Below are 19,701 nucleotides of genomic sequence, written 5' to 3' on the forward strand. Positions count from 1 at the left end.
TTTGAAAATCTGTTTACATGATTTGTCTGTGCACTTGGGGTTATAGTATTTGATTAGGTGTAGAATGGTTGGCAGAAAAACAGTTGGTCATTTTCCAAGCTGTGGAACCAATGAATAGCTTTTGGCTTCCAATGCTAATTTAATAGTACTCTTATTTGCGTTTGGATCATCACTCGATGCTTGTTCATTGGAAGCAATGGAGAAGATTCATTGTTGACACAAACAAGAAGTCTGTCCAACCCAATTTTCTCCATTCTTTTAGGTGAATTAACTTTCTAATTATCTTTCAAGAAGTATGTAAATTAACTTTCAAGAAGTAGGGATTTAGCAGAAAGAAAAGTTACAAAATGAAAACCAATAGGGAGCGTTGACGTTATCAACAAAAAGATTACAACATTCCTTAGATTCTTATCATTAATTTATATGGACGTTGAATCTTGTGTGAACAACAATCATTTGTTAAGTATTTGTGTTGGAAGATATGTGATTGTGATTTGTGAACCCTTTTGCTCATATTTTCCAAACTTTACATTGTTGGAATGGTCGTTGAGAGATGCTGACATTGAATTTGTGCACTTTTTGGGACCACAGGATAAGAGGTCGAAACTGGAGGTCCATATGTTTTATTTACCATTTCAATCGTAGATCTCAGATCCACCGGCTCTCAATCTTTTCATTTGTCTATGTCTGCCAACTCCAAAGGGATGGTAGGTCAACATTAGATCATCATGTTTACATGGCTAAATTACCCGGGATGAAATTTGACAAATCAAGTTGTGCACAAAGACGTCTGATTTTTCTCCCAATTCCAATCAACATTAGATCAATTGAAACTGTAGTAAAGCCTCTGTGTGTAATAATTTCTTGACAAACAGTTCTAGTTGTCATTCTACACAGTAGATCTGATTATTCATTTCAGTCATCTCATCTAGACGCCACCTATTAATCCCTTTTTTTTCAATAAAATGTTATTGATTGGTTACTACTTTTATTTGGGTTAATTTAATTTTACATCCTTAAACTATGTCTCGATTCTCATTTTGACCCTTAAATTTAGTTCCTGGATATTTTGCTCGCTCGATAATTAACGAGATATACAAAGATTTACAGAATAATTCCTGCTCCCGATCACCTTATTACTAAAACTATAATATTTTGTTAATGGAGAGCGGCAACCGTTCCATTAACGTTATATACTACCATTATTGAAGTAGAATGAGCTTCAAACTTTGAAAAGTTGAAGTAACCCAAACTTTGATTTTGGGGACCAAAATAAAACTTGTCTCTTATTCTCATGTCGGGGGTGATAATTTTGTCTCTTTAGGACTCTTTCATTCCAATCTATTGATGCCCGAACATTGTACGTAGTTTTCCAGGCGCGCAAATGTGCAAGAGAAAACATGTGACGTATTAATCATCTTTCATTGATCTAATTCCCACTTAAAATATATCTCTTTCCTGTTCTTGAAGTGATTGCCTACCATCGAACTTAATAAAAGCACGTAATCTTAACAAGTTTTAAACCCTTTTTAAGCAGCAGATTTGCTGCCTACCTAGTTTTGTAGATTGTCATGTTTCTTCATGTATTATTCCCCGCATCTGATCTTTCTTCTACGTCTAGTGCTGCTTCGGTGCTTCTGTCTTCTTGTTATTGTTCTTATCTCTCCATCAACCTCCCGCTTAATTATTCTATACACTAATTCTATTCAGAAACGTTACATATATATATATGTGTGTGTGTGTTATTCTTCAAGAATTACAGATAAAGGCTTTACCTGCAACAGCTATATACTGCTTCAGTTTGTAACTGGATATCTACTGAATGTTGGAAAAAGAAAAAGTAATAATGAAGAGATGCTAAAACACATCAGGGGACCCTCCCAACATGAGAATTCTGAAAGATGCTGAAAGATTACTCAAGTTATCATCATTAGATTCATTACAGCTCTACCCACATATAACTTATAGCCATTCTTTTGGAAATTGGATGCAAGTATGTAGATATTCAGCTGCTGAACCTGATCAATCCTGTGTGAAATCTTTTGAGATACATGCTCTTGTCATTTTGATTTAATCTGAAGATGCTATTCTCTTTTCTGAGTTTCTTTTTTTTTTTTCTTTGCCACGATTATTTGTTAATTCATCATCTTTAACCAAGAAGAGAAAAATCATTCAAGTGCAATATAATACTATGACTTCAACTTGATCAAACCTTCAAACAATCATCGCATCACATCCATACAGTTGATGCATCACAATTGATCACAGTCAATGAATTAGAAGGGGTCCAATTTCTTTCTTTCTGTCTTGACAAACTGGGAACCAACAAAAAGAAATGGTCACTTACCCCAAACATGTGTGTGTGTGTGTGTGTGAAAAGAAAAGGAATCGGGTTTTGTGCTGAGTTATCGAGTTTAGAGCATTTAGGCATTTTTTTCCAATTAATTTTGCCATTTGGTCAGTGGAAGTAGTATTGTCTATTGGCTAGTCTAGCAGTTGGCAACAACTACTAATAACTACCACGTTCCACAATGGCTCAAGTTAGACAACAAAAGATAGCGGTAATTATAGTGGCATCCCTTTAAGTTTGTCATATTACAAACAATCCTCTTGAATTTAGAAAATTATATGACTAATCATTTTAGGTCTCATTTAGTAGCAAAATAAGGTGGAATTCCTCATATTATACGACAATTCTCTTGGTTTCATTTATTTTCACATAGGATCATTTCGATATATTTATGATAGAAAATAATACTCTCACATGAGGGAGATTAGCACTAAAGCAAAAGAAATATCAAATTAGCTCATTGACCACTTAAACGCATATGCGGTCATTCATACTCTTTCAATATCCAATTATATATTACTTAAGCAAATTATATCCCTCATACTACACAAACCTCTCCTAACATTGATGTCAACGTAAATTGTGCTTGAAGTTTTAATCAACCTCAATGCAAAGAAAATCAATCAATAAAGACTGCAACTACCATAAAAAATGATTAAAATGCAAATTAGCAATTGACATAGCATATACAAAACTCCAAACGCTCCTTCAAAGTTGAGTTTGAATTTTCATACTGTAACTTAAGATACATGAGATACTTGTATCTTCAATCACATTGTAGATATTCTTAACAAAATTCTTAGTTCTAACTTCTAACACATATTTAGCACAACCAAAATCATTCCCATTGAGAGACATCAAGTAGTGTAAACTTGAAAAATTGCCGAGGGCATGATTAAACACAAATTACTCCATAAGGGAGGTTTGTGCAATAATGTCAAAGCTTATGTGTCGTTGGTATAATTAAGAGGAAAATCAAAGTCTTGAAGAGCTCATGGCACCTGTGAAAGACAACTAATGAAAGATGACTTGGCTTGGTTTTGTCAATTTCCTATCTAAAAACCTGTTCTTTTTTAGTTATATTTTCTCTTGCGATCAGATTTTGATTGCAAGGAACGAAAAGCAAAAGGGAGTAAAGTAAACACGGCACCAATGACCATATTAACAAGTGAATGAACAAATTTATAAAACAGCGAGGAGGCCGGTTCTCTTTTCTTTCTCTTTCCGTTTACAATATTCTTCTTTCCAATTTCATTGAACCCAGCATCCTAATTTGTATACTGCTAATCTTCTTCTTCTAAGCCCTCTCTCTTTCTCTTTGTATTCTGCAAATCTGATATCATAACTGGAAATTATACTTCAGTTTTGTTGTATATAATTTTACAGACACACAATTTGAACTCCTTTGAAGGAGTTTTAAATTTTTATATTCAAAAAGTGAAACAGTTGAGAGGGGGGAAGAAGAAGAGGAAAAATAAGATCTTGGTTTTGTCTGAATACTCATGGAACAGCTCATTAACTTCATAATAAGACCGCCCAGGTAAGGGGAAAAAAGTAGCCTTTTTTTTTTTACCCTTTTCGTCTCCTTTTTTCTTTGTATCAAGGCACTATTTTTCTCTATATCACTTTTTGGTATGGAGTGTAAGAGGTGTTGAAGTTTGAATTTTTATGTGCATTCTGAGATGGTTTTTTGGTGCTTTTGTTGTTTTTGGCTTTTATAAGTTGGAATTTGTAGACTTTTCCAAGTATTTGGTCATATGGGTTCTCCTTTTTTGTGTGTAGTAATTTGGTTCAGATTTGATGCTTGTTTGTGCACATGCTAGTCGAATCTTGTGTGCTGAGTTATTTTAGATGGAGTTATGTATGTATGGAGTAATTTCATGGATGTGAACTGATTTTAAGTTGTTTTGTATATCATTCTAAATTTTGAGAATAAAGAAGTTCTTGCTGAAAACATTGTCATCAATGTAGTTGTAAATTTGATATCGCTGTCTGCATTTTGGGCACAATTTAATGTACATCCTTTCGTATGGAAATTTGTGCTGCAGACTTTTTTGGTATAGATTCAATCTTGAAGTGGTGGATAAAGTTCATTTCCTAGATAGATCAGAACATATGGGGGGAAAACAAGCTGAATGCTTGAGTGTGGATTGTTTTCCATTACCTTGTGGACGACTTGCGATCAAACGTTTTCTTTATGTATTTTCTCTGCTGTCTGACTGCTGGTGGTTCGATATCCAGGAACTGCATTTTTGGAGTTGTCGATGCAAAAGTGATTCATATATATTAGGGAACTTCTGGCAGGAAATAAATAGGCAGTTTTTTGGTGTGACAAAAGTACTTGTGTGATTTTCCTAACTTCTATGCTAGGAAAGCAATTTAAAATTTTGGCATGCTCCTTAACTTTCTACAGAAAAATATTTGCTTGCATCTAAAAGTTATATATTGCACAAGAAACGGGGCATTGCTCATGCGACTAATTACTGCATATAGTAAACACCCAGCTGACCTGGTCATGAACTGGTTCTATCTTAGTTTTCAGTTTGCTATGAAAGAAATTGGTTTTACAGGTAACATTACCATGTTTTTTTGCCTTGCAGAGCTGAGTACAACCCAAAAAATGATTTGTTAGATCAAGAGTTCATGCTCAAAGGGAAATGGTACCAAAGGAAGGATTTGGAGGTAAGATGATCCTATATATATAGAAAGCATACTTTGTGTGGTGCATAAAACGTGATTTACTATCTATTTGCATGTTTAAAACAATGGTTATTGAATGTTTACCTTTTTTCTGGTCATAAACCTGCATAAATGGCACTAAGTGTCTGAGTAATTTCCTTATACTTCACCAGAAACCTTTTCTTAATCCCAATTTGTTCAAGTAAGTTTGACTAGTCATAACAGAATGCGCATTTGGCCTATTTGATATGAACGAGTTGAAGTGGAAAGGAGGCTTCAGAGATGCAGAGTTTTCAGTTGGGAAGATTAAGACTGTGTTATGTTCTGTATCTTCTTTTGCAGTAAACCTGCCGTTCCCGCCTGCATAAATGTTAGATGGTTACTTGCACTCTTCGGGACTTGTATATCCCTTTTGTATATCAGGGCCACCTTTTGTTAACTTATCAACTTAATTCATCAAAAAATAAGATTTGCTAGGTCCAATGTATATTAATTAATTGTGGAATACTTTTGGGATTGATATGATCCATTACTATTTGATAAACCTAAAATTTTCCCATTTAACTGATTTTGGTGGTTCTGTTGTTGTCAGAGGGAATATGTCTTTGCCTGCATTTAAAATGATGAACTTTTCAGTTTACTCTTATTTTGAATAATAAAAAGTTTGAAACCTATGCAGGTTTCAAATTGTCGTGGGGAGATTCTTCAATGTAGCCATTATATGCCAATAGGTTTCTCAGAGGGGAAGGCATTGCCTTGTGTTATATACTGCCATGGAAACAGGTTAGTGAAGCTACAAAGTAGAACAAATTTTCATGAGTTCTTCAATTAGGAACCCCTGTACCACCTTTTCTGGCACAGATATTTAACTTAATTTTCTGTTAACCTTGTAACCTGACACTGACAGTAATTGTTTGTGCTTAACATCCTTTGCATAGAGGAGAATAAAATACCTTTCTTTTGTAATTGTGTAGAATTTCGAGAAATGACGTTCTTTTACATACATTTTGTCATCAGTTTGGTTTACACTCATGTATTGTTCTTGTGATAACATTCCAGTGGCTGTAGGGCAGATGGAAGTGAAGCTGCTATTATATTATTGCCGCTGAATATCACAGTTTTTACCCTTGATTTCTCTGGATCTGGGCTTTCTGGAGGGGAGTACGTCTCTTTGGGTTGGAATGAAGTAAGTGGAAAATGATATTTCCACTGCTAGAATTGCAAATATTACAGGAAGAACATGTATAGATTCATGTGAACAAATATCTTATACGTAAAATATCAATTTGCATACATTAAGTAGTTCAATTTCAGAAACCTGTTAAGCACTTTTTGTGTAGGATTCTTTTCAACAAATTTACTATTATGCATATGCTTGTCTATCACTTTAAACATAAACAATGGACTTAATTTGTTTTATAGTTTAAAATGTGTTAGTGTGCTTCTGAGCATCATGTCTTAAGCTACAACTTTGGACACCTTGGCTAATGTTGATTTTTTTTTTTATGTACATCTATGTGACTCCTGCATATCTATTATGGCTTTTCTACTGGAGTAATAAATCGTTGTTATTATTCATGAAGAAAGCTCTGGAATGACCCTTAAGTTCCATCTCTGATCTTTCATAGACTTCTACCTGCTGGTTATCTGTAGTTTAGAGTAATTTCCCTTTCCCATTGTTACTTGCTCGTATGTCTCAGTATAGTACTGCTAGAATTTGAGGGTTGAATCTTCAATTGTATGATTATCTAATGATAAATGTTGTTATCTATTGGTTCACCGTCAGAGCTTGTTCCTGTTTTTCTGCATTTTGCCTAAAAGCCATGACTTTTAAACTCGCATCAGGGACAATTTTAAGGGGATGCTTGGGGGTTGATGATTTGCCTTTACAGGAGAAAGTTTTTCTATTATGGAAAGATTGGTGCTTTGAAGTTCCTTTGGAGTTCTCTCTCTCTCTCTCTCTCTCGGTAGAAATGTTTTCCTGTGACTCTCTCCCTCTTTCTCTCTCACAAGTTTGTAGACGGTTATGTTTATAGTTTCACTGGTTGGAATTGTTCTTTTCCTTCTTCATCTTTCTCCAACTCTCTCACACAGTTCTGTATATAATGCCCCATTCATGTTTTTCTTAGGCAAATGTTTTGAGCACCATCATAGGGCAACTAATCATATGGTAGTAGCTTCTGCTGCCCACATATGTTACTGATAAATGGGGATTGTGGTTTCATTTGCAGAAGGATGATCTCAGAGCTGTGGTGGATTACTTGCGGGCAGATGGGAATGTTTCTCTAATTGGCCTTTGGGGCCGTTCAATGGGTGCTGTGACCAGGTTTCTTTTGTTTTAATGATTGTATCGTAGATGACCAATATGCTTAAACCACTAGATGATAAATGTTTTCAGGATATTATTTTTTGTTGTCTTACTTTTGAAATTATTCCTGGAAATTATTATGGTATCTTTTAAATGGCCAGTCTTGGGAAAGAATCTAGAAGGTCAGAATTCCTAATTCAACTTGTCTGGACATTGACATGAAAGTATTGTGATTTTTTCTTTCTATTTTGAATTGGTCAGTCATTACAGGCATGGCTCCTCAAGTTGTTTCATGGGTGATTATAACTACAAGAGTGTGAAATAATACACAATTAGCTATTAACTTCTATAGGTGGCTTTAATGCTTTGGAGGTTGAATAGATCCTGAAACTGAGAAAGAAGAGAGGTTTTGTTGCAAAATTGGTGTCTCCATAAAGAATGGTCATGGCTGGCTATGGAAATTACCTGAGTTAATTTCTTGTCCCTATTTTCTGGGCTGTCACATGTTACGCATAGAGGACCCTGTAGGATATTTGTTAGTTCGCTGCTTCAATTTTTTTTTAGAAGAGTAAAAAAAAAAAAGTAGTGTTTAGGAGGAGACTTCTGACACATTGCTTTGTTTCTGCTGTCAGCCTGATGTATGGAGTGGAGGATCCTTCAATTGCAGGAATGGTTCTTGATAGCCCTTTTTCTGATTTGGTTGATCTGATGATGGAGCTTGTGGATACCTACAAAATACGGCTACCTAAGTTTACTGTAAGAAGATGAATCTTTATTCTTTTATCTGCTCATTGTCAGCCTAATCGAATGTACAAAAGGCTTATGGGTTTCTCTGTTTATCCTGGGCTTGAGTTATATCTCAGATTTATGGTTTTCCTCCGTTCCAGGTCAAATTTGCAATCCATTATATGAGGAGAGCAATTTTGAAAAAGGCCAAGTTTGACATAATGGAGTTGAACACCATCAAGGTATCTGCACCTAAATGATCAACTTAAGTTATCAGATTGCTTTCCAGCCTGTAATTTGGAAGTTTTCCTTTGATAAGTGGCTTTTAAGCTTTTTTTTTTTCTGTATAAAAAATTTCATCTGAATTAATAGATCGAAGTATTCTTTAGTGCAATTCCGTTCATTTAACTAGAACTAGCTCTACTCTACCTGACACTTTCTGGGCTTGGACCACAACCCTAAAATGTTACCAGACCATTACTTATTTACTTTCTTGATATAAAAATTGGATTGTAAAATACACATAATGAGCGTCCATTGTGGATTATGTTGGAATTGGTTGAATAATTCCTTTCACGATAACATGTTTGAATGACTTTAAAGAACAGACAATCCTTGTCATGTGGTGTTTAATGGGCTAGGCTGAAAATTGCGTCTCGTGCTGGCTGTTCATCAAGTATCAGTGCCAATATGGAGCAAGTCAATGATATCCACGGGGAATGAGACATCAACTTATAGTCTACACCATGTAGACTTGCACTCCGTGTATTGTTTCCCTTCACAAGTGTAATAAGATTGTCAGTTTTTTCTCACTTAAGAAATAAAACTTTGATTTGACAGATTTATGTCGAGTTATAAATACACATTTTTGTACGATCTGTGGTGTGGCTGTGGAAACTGGGGAAAAGTTGCATTATGTGAGCACTCACTATGAATTCTAATTAATGATAATAATATGTCTTAGTGTTGGATGATTTGTTGTGGATTGATGATATTCATTTGTCATTCCTTTCCTTTTTACGGTTTTATCTAATTATCACCTTCAATAGTTTTTCCACACCTTCTATTTTTTTGTTTTGAAGGTAGCCAAATCTAGCTTTGTTCCAGTCTTGTTTGGTCATGCGGTTGAGGATGACTTTATACAACCCCATCATTCCGATCGCATATATGAAGCTTATGTGGTAATCTTTTCCATTTCAGCTGTAGACCCTTTGTAGTTCAATGATACCAGCTCAATATTGACTTTACAGTTGCATCTTCCCTAACTTTTGCTCTTTACTTGGGTAAATATTTGTAATAGAATGGCAGTAGTAAATTGGGTAATGGATCTTTGGGATGATGAGCATAGGATACAAAGAGGAAAGGAATAAGCAAATCGAATTAATACAATGGTTAAAGCCTTTCGATGTACCTGGTACCTGATGAAAGATCTGCTATCTGCTGTGAAAATAATTTCTTTTATTTTGCCTCCCTTCTTTCTATTTTTTTACCTTGCTCTCTAGAAAATCAGTCCCCCTTTTGTTCTGAAATTTACCAGTGGAGAACATTTTTAGCATGCTTGGTTTCATTTTTTTTATATTAGATTGCAATTTGACTTTGGGTAAAATATTTTGTATTCTGTTATTACCCTGCGTAAAATATTTACCTAGTTAAGTTTTTATTTAGGGCTAATTCAAGAGGTTACTGGTATTCCAAGTTGGTCATAATTGAATTTGAAGATGGAGAAAATTCATTGTGTTGTCATGTGGTGTATTAAAGACTTTACACCATGTTAGTTAGAAGTTCATGCGCAGGATTCTTTTATTTATCATAGTCTGAAAACGATCTTTGGTTATTCTCATTTTAGCTTATTGGTATTTTTTCCTCATCTAGGTGATTGCGTCCTTTTTCTCTACAGCTTCGTAACATGTTTCATATTTTTGTTGTCATCGCAAATCTTTAGGCTATCTGATTGTGGTTTAATTGCTGGATAAGAATTTTTTTATTATAATTATGTAATTTTTGCTGTTTGATTTATTCATTTTTTATTATCTGATCTTGGCAGGGGGATAAGAATATTATCAAATTTGAGGGAGATCACAACTCTCCACGGCCACAATTTTATTTTGATTCTATTAGTATCTTTTTCAACAATATTTTACAACCTCCGGTTGATGAAGTTGGAGGTGCATTCTTGGACATGTCACATGATTATTTTGGCAGGGTAATTTCTCACTCGAATGCGCGTCACTGGGTGTTTTGATCATGATGAATTACAATAATATATATATAAATATTTTAAACTGGGTATTTTTACGTTACAGGGTTCTTGGAGTACTGTTGATGAAATGCGAAATTCAGATGAACTGTTATCTTCACCTGTGGGTATGATTATTCCTTTATTTCCTGATTTAGGGATATGTGCTAGAATTCTTCTTGTTTTGAAGAGGAATTATGAATTTTAGGTCCTGGAGCAAACAGTACTGAGGATGCCATTAAGCAGCTCCGCTCCAAAAGACCTGTAAGTAGGACAGAGGTATGATATCAATGCTTTACCATCATGATTGAATTTGTCCAGAAATAAAAGCCTGCCTGGACCAATTAAGAGAAATGATGAATCTGGTAAAGGCTGGGGGGTTAAAATATGTTCCTTTGTCCAAATTATGCGAACAGTCTCCAGATATGCAGGAAATGAAGATCTTTGAAAAAAAAAATACAGGAGTAACCTCAGTTGCAGCTAATGCCTGGAAGCTTCCTTTTCGTATTTTGCTTCATAAATAGATTTTATTCGATTTCTTCTTCTAAATTAACAATCTTAGGCGCAGACGGCGAGCTTCGCATCTATATTTTAATAGGTGATCATCGATGTGTTGGTCCCTGGAATAGTTTGGTCGGGTCTGCCTTGTTGGAACATTACTCTGGATTGTGTTAACACAGTCCACCAATGTCATTTTATATATGCTAGATGGATAATCATTTTCTGTTTGACATTTTTTAGGTCCCTTCTGGTATGTCATCCAAGGATGAACAGTCTGAAGCTCAGGTATCTCTTTAACCATTTTCAAACACCCACCATTTGGCTGAGAGAATCAAGATGGAAATTATCATTGCATTGGAAAGCTTCCATCAAAAGACATTCTTCTTCTACCTAAAAACTTCTTGGTTCTTTCTCTTCCATTGTGTATATGCTAATACTTTTGAAGAAAAACTTTTTAAATGGTTTTGGAGTCCATGTACCAGCTTATCTTTTCTTGGAAATGGTATTAAAATTTTTCTTTTAAGGGAAAAAATGGGTATCCCTGGTCGATCTGTGATCATGCATAGGAAACCTTTATATGTAAGGTGATGTCGGACATCCTGGAAGGGCATGAACATTCTTGAGTGTGGGCATCCTCAATGCATGTTTTGTACTATATGAAGTCCATTGAAGACTTTTTCTTGATTTAACTTGGCATATTTGTGCAGTTGATGTAATATCAATAAAACCTTTTTATTGCAGGGAGGAGGCTCCGGAAGTGATCCTGTTGCTTCATCTTCTAAGATGATAAGCTTTGAACTTGCCAATGGTAATCCCTATGGTCCTCATGTTCCTGCATCGATAGACGATGATGAGTATGTGGAATATCCACTTGATAACTTGGCAGATTTTCCAAACAATATTGAGGAAGAAGAGAGGGTGAGTGGATAACAATATGTCCCTCTTCTTGGCCTTGTATCCACCTTTTCATCCTATGCTTAAATTTGCTGAATGTGTCAGATGCTTATGGTAGCGGTACTTGAGTCGTTGAAGGATCTGGAGGTCAAGCCCCCTGTTGTCGAGGAACCTTCATCAAATGTTGGCAACAAGCCTCCTCCTGAACCATCCCAGAAAAATGATCTGCAGGATCCTTCTACAGCGGCAAAATCTGAACCCCTGACTGAGGAGTCTGCCACCACATTAGAAGCCAATACGCCTCATGTGGCACCTCAAATTCCACTTACTGATGCGAGGAATGAATCCAGTGGTACTCCAGCTACTACTGTTCTAGGTCCCCAAGCAGCTGAAAGTAATGGGCCTTCTCCTTCAAGTGATGCTAGAGTTAGCAACCAAAGCTCATCTGATAGTGATGTAGTTGGCACAAAAGCCACCGTAACAGTTGTAAAGAATCCGTCAAGCAATATCATGGATGGTTTATTGCGTCGTTGGGATCTAAACTTCTTCCGAAACAAATGATGCTGTATAGCAAGATGTAATATTCTGTTCTCTAACAAAGAAGCTGGCAAATATTAGTGTGTTACAAGATAGTTTTGCAAAGAAAAGGCAGAAGAAATTGCAGGCTGTATAGTCCATTATCGTTGGTGATCATCATGTTCTTCTCTACTCTCTCAGGAATTTGAACAATGAAGAAATGCTGAAAGGAGCAGATGGCAGGTAGTTTGTTTAGAAGTTTTACCCCTTCTGGGTCGAAGCCTATACTTTGTAACAGTATTACTGATGGATGTAGGAAGTTCCCAGAATAGTTTGTTAGTGACATTGGTTGTAATTAGCGTGGAAGAGGTAATATGTTTTTTGGAGGTGTACAGTTTTAACAGTTGTAGGCACATGTTGATGATAGCTTTGGTCTTTACTGTTTCTACATTCTACTGCTCACATGTTTACTTAAGCTCACATATTTAATTTAATCATCCTAATCTTTCTTTCTTTGTGGAAGTGTAAAAAAGCAAGTTAAATCTCCTTTGTTTTACTTTGATAATTTATTTGGCCAAACCATCATCTCTAGTCTCTATGTCAAATTAGGCAAAAACCTGTTGATGGTTCCCTTTGAAGAATAATGATTAGCTTACATGTGACTCTTTTCTGAACAGGTTGAAATTATTAGTAAGATTATGGAGGTTTTTGTAGGTAAAATGGAATTTGTCCCTTCAAATAATATTAATAATTGATCATTAGGATTGGTTCAGTGGTCAGAAGGTACATTGTATTCTAATAAAAAATTTTGTTCTCGTTTTCTTTTCTTTTTTTCCTAAATAAATATAAATGTTTACTCACACTAAATGCATATATATATATATTTTTGACGCCATGTCTCGAGAAAAGAAGAAAAATAATACACCTAAATACTCGAAAAGTATCAAACGTAAAAATTTTGTGATTCGTCCCTAGACTATCTCACTAGGCCATACGCTTGTGAAATGGTCCGCGAATGAATGAACTGGTCCTTTATCAGAAAAAATCAATATAAAACTAAGGTTTACTATAACGTTTTGATCGATGAAACTTCATTTCGCTTGAGCTACAAGACTAATAATCATAATCATAATCATGACCAGATAAACTCGACCAGTAAACCTTGTACATATTTAGGATTAGACGTTGCCAAACTCAGTTCTTAAACCCTTGTCTAAAACCCTTCGCATCCCATACATATTGAGGTTTCTCAATTCTCATACCAAACTTCAATTTCTTGATAAGACGGCTGCAAGAAAATAGTCGTGCGAAAGACGACCGAAATGACTGCTGCTGCAACTGCGATGATGATAAGGGCACGGAATTCAAAGCATGTCGTCCTCCCACTCCTCTCACCCGCTCACTACAGTCGTTCTCCTGGGCCAAGTCCGATTCACTGCCTCGTTGCTGACTCGGTACTCGCCCGAAATGCCATGCCCACGTCCAATTTCTCCCCTTTCTGCCGTTCCATGGCCACTTTCGCCCGAACGTAAGTGAGACCTTTCTTGATCACTGTGTGTTTGTGTGTGTTTATGATGACCAACGGCTCAGATTTTTTTATTTGGTTACGTGGGTTCTTGTTTATTTTCCATTTCCAGTGTCGGGATTTGCATGCATGCAATTGTATTTGAGTTTTTGTATTTTGATGAATTTAATTGTACCATTTTGTTTATTATTTCCTTTTTATAGAAGAGAGAAAGGGAAAAGATTAGGCCTTTTGGATTTTTCTGAGTAGAGTTATATTTATGTTTATCATGTTTTAGTTAATGATGATGTTAAAGCGTATTTTGATTATTCAATTAGTCTCGTGATATGGGATTTCTATTGGTGGATATCCCTATCCTTGTAAAAGTTGGTTTCTTTGTTTAGCTTCTCAATTTTCTCCTGTTTTGGTTACTTATAATTTTATCATATTTCTTTGTTTAGCTTCTCCATTTTCTCCTGTATTGGTTTCTTAAAATTTCATCATATTCAGGTAGGTTTATTTCAGAGCATTGATGACGCGAATTTGATGATTGATAGTATTTTTGTGAAGCTTCATTGGTGGAATATTGTGCTAAAGGAGTGTCTCAACATTAAAAAAAAAATTATTAGACTCATCAAGAGATATAGAAACAGTTCTTAGAAAATGTAAAGGAAGGAAAATATATAGCATACATCTGAGAAAAAGTCAATTGCTCTTTCGTTTATTTCCCAGGTTTTTACTTTTATAAAGCCCTCAATTTCTCTAGATAAAAGGAAAATTTTTTAGATTGTGTGGCAATCTGGTGAATGAACATTTTCAGTTGAAATGAAACTTCTCAGTCATTGTAAAACCTGGAACATTTTTTTTTTAAATTCCTCCTTTTTTGCATGATTCTATGTTGTTGTCCTAGAAGGTAAGCTGTCATCTGGTTAACACTGTATTTGAAAAGGAATGTGGCTTGAGGTTTTGATTGTTTCCTAGAGGAGTCTTTAATATGTATACCTCATTTCATCAACTTGATGGTGTTACCGTGGTCTAGTTAAAAGTGCCATGCATTTGTAGCTGTTTAAATAATTTGGTCAAGGTAACAAAATGATAGCTGTTGACCATATATTTAATTCCTTTTTTGTTATCGCTTGATCAATTGATAGAGTTCTCTTCTTTGCGGAGTTCTTCTCTGTTTTTTCTCATCTTGATTTTGGATGCAGGAAGACGCACGTCAATGTGGGCACTATAGGACATGTTGACCATGGAAAAACTACACTGACTGCTGCAATTACAAAGGTTGCTTAACGTCTTGGTTGCATTTGGATGTACTGGAAAGCCATTCATTTATGGTTGTTGTTGCCCAGGTGAGCTGAATATAAAATCCATCTATTTTGCTTTCTCAGGTGCTGTCTGAACAGGGCAAAGCCAAAGCCATTGCCTTCGATGAGATTGACAAGGCTCCTGAAGAGAAGAAGAGAGGGATTACAATTGCTACAGTTATGATATGGCCTTAACCCTTAGTCCTTATCTTTCTAATAGTAAGCATTGCTTTCTACTTGACTTGCAATAGAAATGATTTGTGAGCTTATTTCGTGACATTTTAGGCCCATGTGGAGTACGAAACAGCTAACAGACATTATGCACATGTGGATTGCCCAGGTCATGCAGATTATGTTAAAGTGAGTAATCTTTTCTTATTGTTTCCCCATTGAGTACTTTGGACTCTTTTTACCTGAAAATTTGATTTCTTCAGTCTCCTGTTTCACATCATCAGACTAAATGTGCTCTCAATCTCACAAGACCTTGTGCATTGTGGAAGAGTGACCAGCAAAATGCTGAAATTTTGGAGCATAACATTCTGCTCTATGTTTCATTCATCCACTTTCCTTTCCACTAGACAAAAACCGTGCTTTGGCACTGTACCCCTAGATATCTAATGGATACAGTAGAAAGATAAATATTTGGAATGATGTAGTCCTATCACATGTCTCGAAGAAAGAAACTTTTGATGTATTTGGCATTAACACTTAAATGGTGCATGCATAGCTTTACCAATCAGGAATGCTTATTTCGTATAGAGGTGTTGAAAATATGTCCTTCCAAGTGGAAATAATTGATTGTTGATATATTAGCTGCTTGGTCATAGAACATACTTTCATGATTATGGATTGCAATTCTACCCTATAATAAAAAGAACAGTGATGGTATAAGATAAGAACTCTCTGAATATGACCTGGTTAGTCCTGATTCCTTGTTTTTCCTCTAGCAATCTTTTTTTTTTGTGGGGGTTAGCAGAGGGGGGGGGGGGGGAGGTTGCAACACCCTCTCAAAATGGATATCACTGTTCCATTGGAAAATGATACCTGATTTCAGAATTGATAATTATTTTCGTGAAATCAGAACATGATTACTGGAGCTTCACAAATGGATGGGGGTATTCTTGTAGTATCTGCTCCAGATGGACCCATGCCACAAACAAAGGAACATATTTTGCTTGCGCGCCAGGTTTTGCAAGTGTTCTTTAGAAAACATATGAAGTATGTGGCTTCTATTCTTGGTTTGATTAGTTAATACTTCAAATAACTTCTATCTTGTATCACAGGTTGGTGTACCATCTTTAGTTTGCTTTCTCAATAAAGTTGATGCTGTTGAGGATCCTGAGCTACTTGAACTTGTTGAGATGGAGCTTCGAGGTGGAGTATCCTGAATGATTTTTATCTTGTGCTTTCTCTTTGCCCAACTGCTTAGAAAGATTGCTAGTTGATATCTGTGCTCATCTGTCAAAAAACTCATGCAGAATTGCTTACTTTCTATAAATTCCCTGGGGATAAAATCCCAATTATTCGGGGTTCGGCCTTGTCAGCTCTGCAAGGAACAAATGAGAAGCTTGGTAAAGAGGCTATCTTAAAATTAATGGATGCTGTTGATGACTACATAACTGAGCCAGTTCGCCAGCTTGAAAAGCCTTTTCTCATGCCGATTGAAGATGTCTTTTCCATCCAGGTACTTTAGCATACAGTATTGGTGCATAGTGCTTTATATTACTGAGATTTCTTAATACAGTGCCCCGGTTAGCCTCCACTCTATTTTCATAAATATCCATCCTGTGTATATTAATAGTAAGTTTCAAACTTGTCGTTAATGATATTGTAAGGGAACAATTTTTGCTGTAAGATGTTGAAGGGAGAGTAAATTAATCTAGCTCTAATTTTATTTCTACAGAGTTGGTATTGAGCACTGTTGCCTTTATGTTCTGACTTACATTCGCTGTTACTTAATTGACTACAATGTTTATTAGATGTTGATGCTGTTAATGGATGCACATAAATCATTCTGTGTCTGCTTCAGACTCAAGTTCCAGCCCTTATTTTAAAGGTCTAAAGCAACTGACTCTTCTAGGAAGTTCTGACTCTTCTAGGAAGTTCTGTAGTCATTGCATTATCTAAAAGATTATATGAAATGTCTACTTGTTGCATTGTTTGAAAACCTTGAGATTTCTTTTGAAGGCTAAATTTTTTAAGTGATTTAATGAGTCTAGTTGCCAATTTGAACTATTGCGTTCCAGGTACCATCTCTTGGATTTTAATGATTTTCTTACCTGTGTGATATATTCTGTGGCTCTTTTGAAAGGGGCGTGGGACTGTTGTCACCGGCCGAATAGAACAAGGCATCATCAAAGTGGGTGAGGAAGTTGAAGTCTTGGGATTGACACAGGTACATCTCTCTACCTCAAATTGAGGAAATTACCTGCTGTTGCTTTCTAAACATGTAAATTTGATATACTTTTGGATTGCCCTAGTGCATACTTATTTAATTATTTACTTCTGCAGGGTGGCCCTCTAAAGACCACAGTGACCGGTGTAGAGATGTTTAAGAAAATCTTGGATCGTGGACAAGTGCATTAGTTTCCTTTTCAAACTTTCTGTTCCCATGAGGTGAATATTTTTTTGAATGCCCCTTTTCATATTTCTGCAGGCTGGTGACAATGTAGGCCTTCTTTTGCGTGGTTTAAAACGAGAAGATGTTCAGCGAGGACAGGTCAGTTTAGCAGCAACATGAATTTTTCCACCTGAGAACCTGCAGCACCTTGAACTTTGCAATCTTCGCATCATTTACCTGAATGTACTAAATTGACTGTTTCAGGTTATATCAAAACCAAATACCCTAAAAACATACAAGAATTTTGAGGCTGAGATATATGTTCTGACAAAAGATGAAGGTGGTAGGCACACTGCATTTTTCTCAAATTACATGCCACAATTCTATATGAGGACGGCAGATGTTACTGGGAAAGTGATCTTACCTGAAGACATTAAGATGGTCATGCCTGGAGATAATGTGACAGCAAAGTTTGAGCTTTTATCTCCAGTTCCTCTTGAAACAGGTTTATCTCCGACATTCCATGTTCTTATGAGCAATGAATCATAAATGCCTTTTAGCTCCGGTGTTCTCTATTTACTTTGTACTTTTATGAAGTTAAACAACTGTCCTAGTGTCCAAAAAATGCTGGGAAAGCATGTGCCGTAGTTGAAGATTTACATCTTTCATGCTTGAATGAGTGTGCTTTTAGAAAAAGTCATACGCATTATTTCATTTACTTCCATTGTGTGATAGAAAGGTAGGGCATATCATTGCTAACCTCTAGATAAAGTTAAGCAACTGAGCATGCATTGAAACTCCTACAGCGGGGTTATTGTAATAGTGTTTGTGGTAGCTAGTCCCAATTGTAAACAGTTATTGCAATAGTTAGTTAACAGTTATCATATTCTTTTAAATGGAAGTGTGTCAGCAACAGACGGTTGAAAACAAACTTGTTAACAAGGTATGCCTGGTCATGAAAATTTATGTAGTCATACCTGAGCCTGAACTTATGAGGCTAAAGTCAAATTTCCTGGCTTCCTGTACGTGCATCTGTGCTAATTTTAAGAGATGATAACTCCTATTGCTAAATTGGTTTTACACCAATTCATTTTGACAGTCAAAATATTTCCATCGGCTCAGATCGTTGTCCTATCTTTGTGGAAAATCTTATTTCTAGGTCAAACAAATATTGAGTGTACTGAACAAGCTGATGACCTTTGACTAGCATGCTGTTCATGATTTTTCTCCTTCTTCCCCTTTATATTTAGCTTATTTCTGTTGTTTTTAACTAAGAGGTTTCAGGTATTGTTAAGATGTGTATCCTGAATTATGATATATTCTTCATTAGTGGTCTGCAATCTATAAAACTAATGATGCTAGTTTATGCTAGCTGTGGTTACACATTTAATTTATTAGCCTTGAACCATTCTTTACTTCCCAACTCATACGTATGCACTCGCTTCTTTAAGTGTGTTAGATGTAACTTTTGAAACCTAATGCATTCTTGGCTTCCTATTGGTAAAACAGGGCAAAGATTTGCTTTACGAGAAGGAGGTAGAACAGTTGGTGCTGGAGTGGTTTCAAAAGTACTTGGCTAAGATGCCAGTGATAATTCTCCAACTTTTACACAATGCTGGATATAAATTGAAGGTTTTTTCTCCTTGGATATAGCAGGAATTATTGATGGCGGCTGACCATTTATTAAGATTTGATGCAAGTTCTGGTAGGATTTGGTGTACCAGTAAATCATAAGACTTTTTGAGTTTTTAATGGTGCCCTAGGAATTCTAAGCATGAATAAATGAAACAAATCACAGAATGATGAGCTTGTAAAAAGTAGTATTCTCTCGTGCCTGGATATATGAAGTGTATATACCCTTTTTCTTACAGTCCTATCTCCATGTTCTTATTTCTGGTGAAAGTCATTTAAGCTTAAGGTCGTGGCTTATTGTCTTCTTTAGCCAAATTCTGATTTTAAACTAGTAACTTGGAATATGACATACAGTCTTTGTGTGTTATATGTACCTCTGACAGGAGTCAATGTAATTGAGAGGATGGAGAATTTCAGATAGCAACATGACTTGCTTTACTGTTATATAACATTTTGGATGCAGTTTGGTTACATCTAACGACGATGGT

General features: G+C 35.8%; 2 protein-coding genes across 4 annotated transcripts; both read left to right on the plus strand.

Moving 5' to 3' along the window:
• The first annotated feature begins 3,483 nt into the window (after window positions 1–3,483).
• LOC113765562 lies at window positions 3,484–12,723 on the plus strand. Of its 3 annotated transcripts, XM_027309786.1 has the most exons (15): window positions 3,484–3,890; window positions 4,951–5,032; window positions 5,709–5,812; window positions 6,089–6,215; window positions 7,261–7,355; window positions 7,970–8,093; window positions 8,225–8,305; window positions 9,146–9,244; window positions 10,108–10,266; window positions 10,367–10,427; window positions 10,508–10,578; window positions 11,041–11,085; window positions 11,542–11,718; window positions 11,800–12,271; window positions 12,412–12,723. In XM_027309786.1, exons 1-14 carry the CDS (start codon window positions 3,853–3,855, stop codon window positions 12,253–12,255), a joined length of 1,719 nt encoding a protein of 572 aa, XP_027165587.1. In that variant the 5' UTR covers window positions 3,484–3,852; the 3' UTR covers window positions 12,256–12,271; window positions 12,412–12,723. The 3 variants fall into 3 exon arrangements, with proteins under 3 accessions (XP_027165587.1, XP_027165588.1, XP_027165585.1); XM_027309787.1 differs by having other exon boundaries at window positions 10,508–10,563; window positions 11,800–12,719; XM_027309784.1 differs by having other exon boundaries at window positions 3,485–3,890; window positions 11,800–12,719.
• A 736-nt stretch (window positions 12,724–13,459) lies between these two features.
• On the plus strand, window positions 13,460–19,449 carry LOC113765563 (elongation factor Tu, mitochondrial-like). The gene is made up of 12 exons (XM_027309788.1): window positions 13,460–13,738; window positions 14,923–14,998; window positions 15,106–15,198; window positions 15,307–15,381; window positions 16,103–16,207; window positions 16,305–16,395; window positions 16,500–16,705; window positions 17,333–17,416; window positions 17,533–17,598; window positions 17,678–17,740; window positions 17,846–18,086; window positions 19,091–19,449. The coding sequence occupies exons 1-12, from the start codon at window positions 13,533–13,535 to the stop codon at window positions 19,159–19,161; spliced, it is 1,377 nt and encodes a 458-aa protein (XP_027165589.1). The 5' UTR covers window positions 13,460–13,532; the 3' UTR covers window positions 19,162–19,449.
• The last annotated feature ends 252 nt before the right edge of the window (window positions 19,450–19,701 follow it).

This window comes from Coffea eugenioides, chromosome 3, assembly GCF_003713205.1.
Source record: "Coffea eugenioides isolate CCC68of chromosome 3, Ceug_1.0, whole genome shotgun sequence".
In the NCBI taxonomy this organism is placed as follows: domain Eukaryota; kingdom Viridiplantae; phylum Streptophyta; class Magnoliopsida; order Gentianales; family Rubiaceae; genus Coffea; species Coffea eugenioides.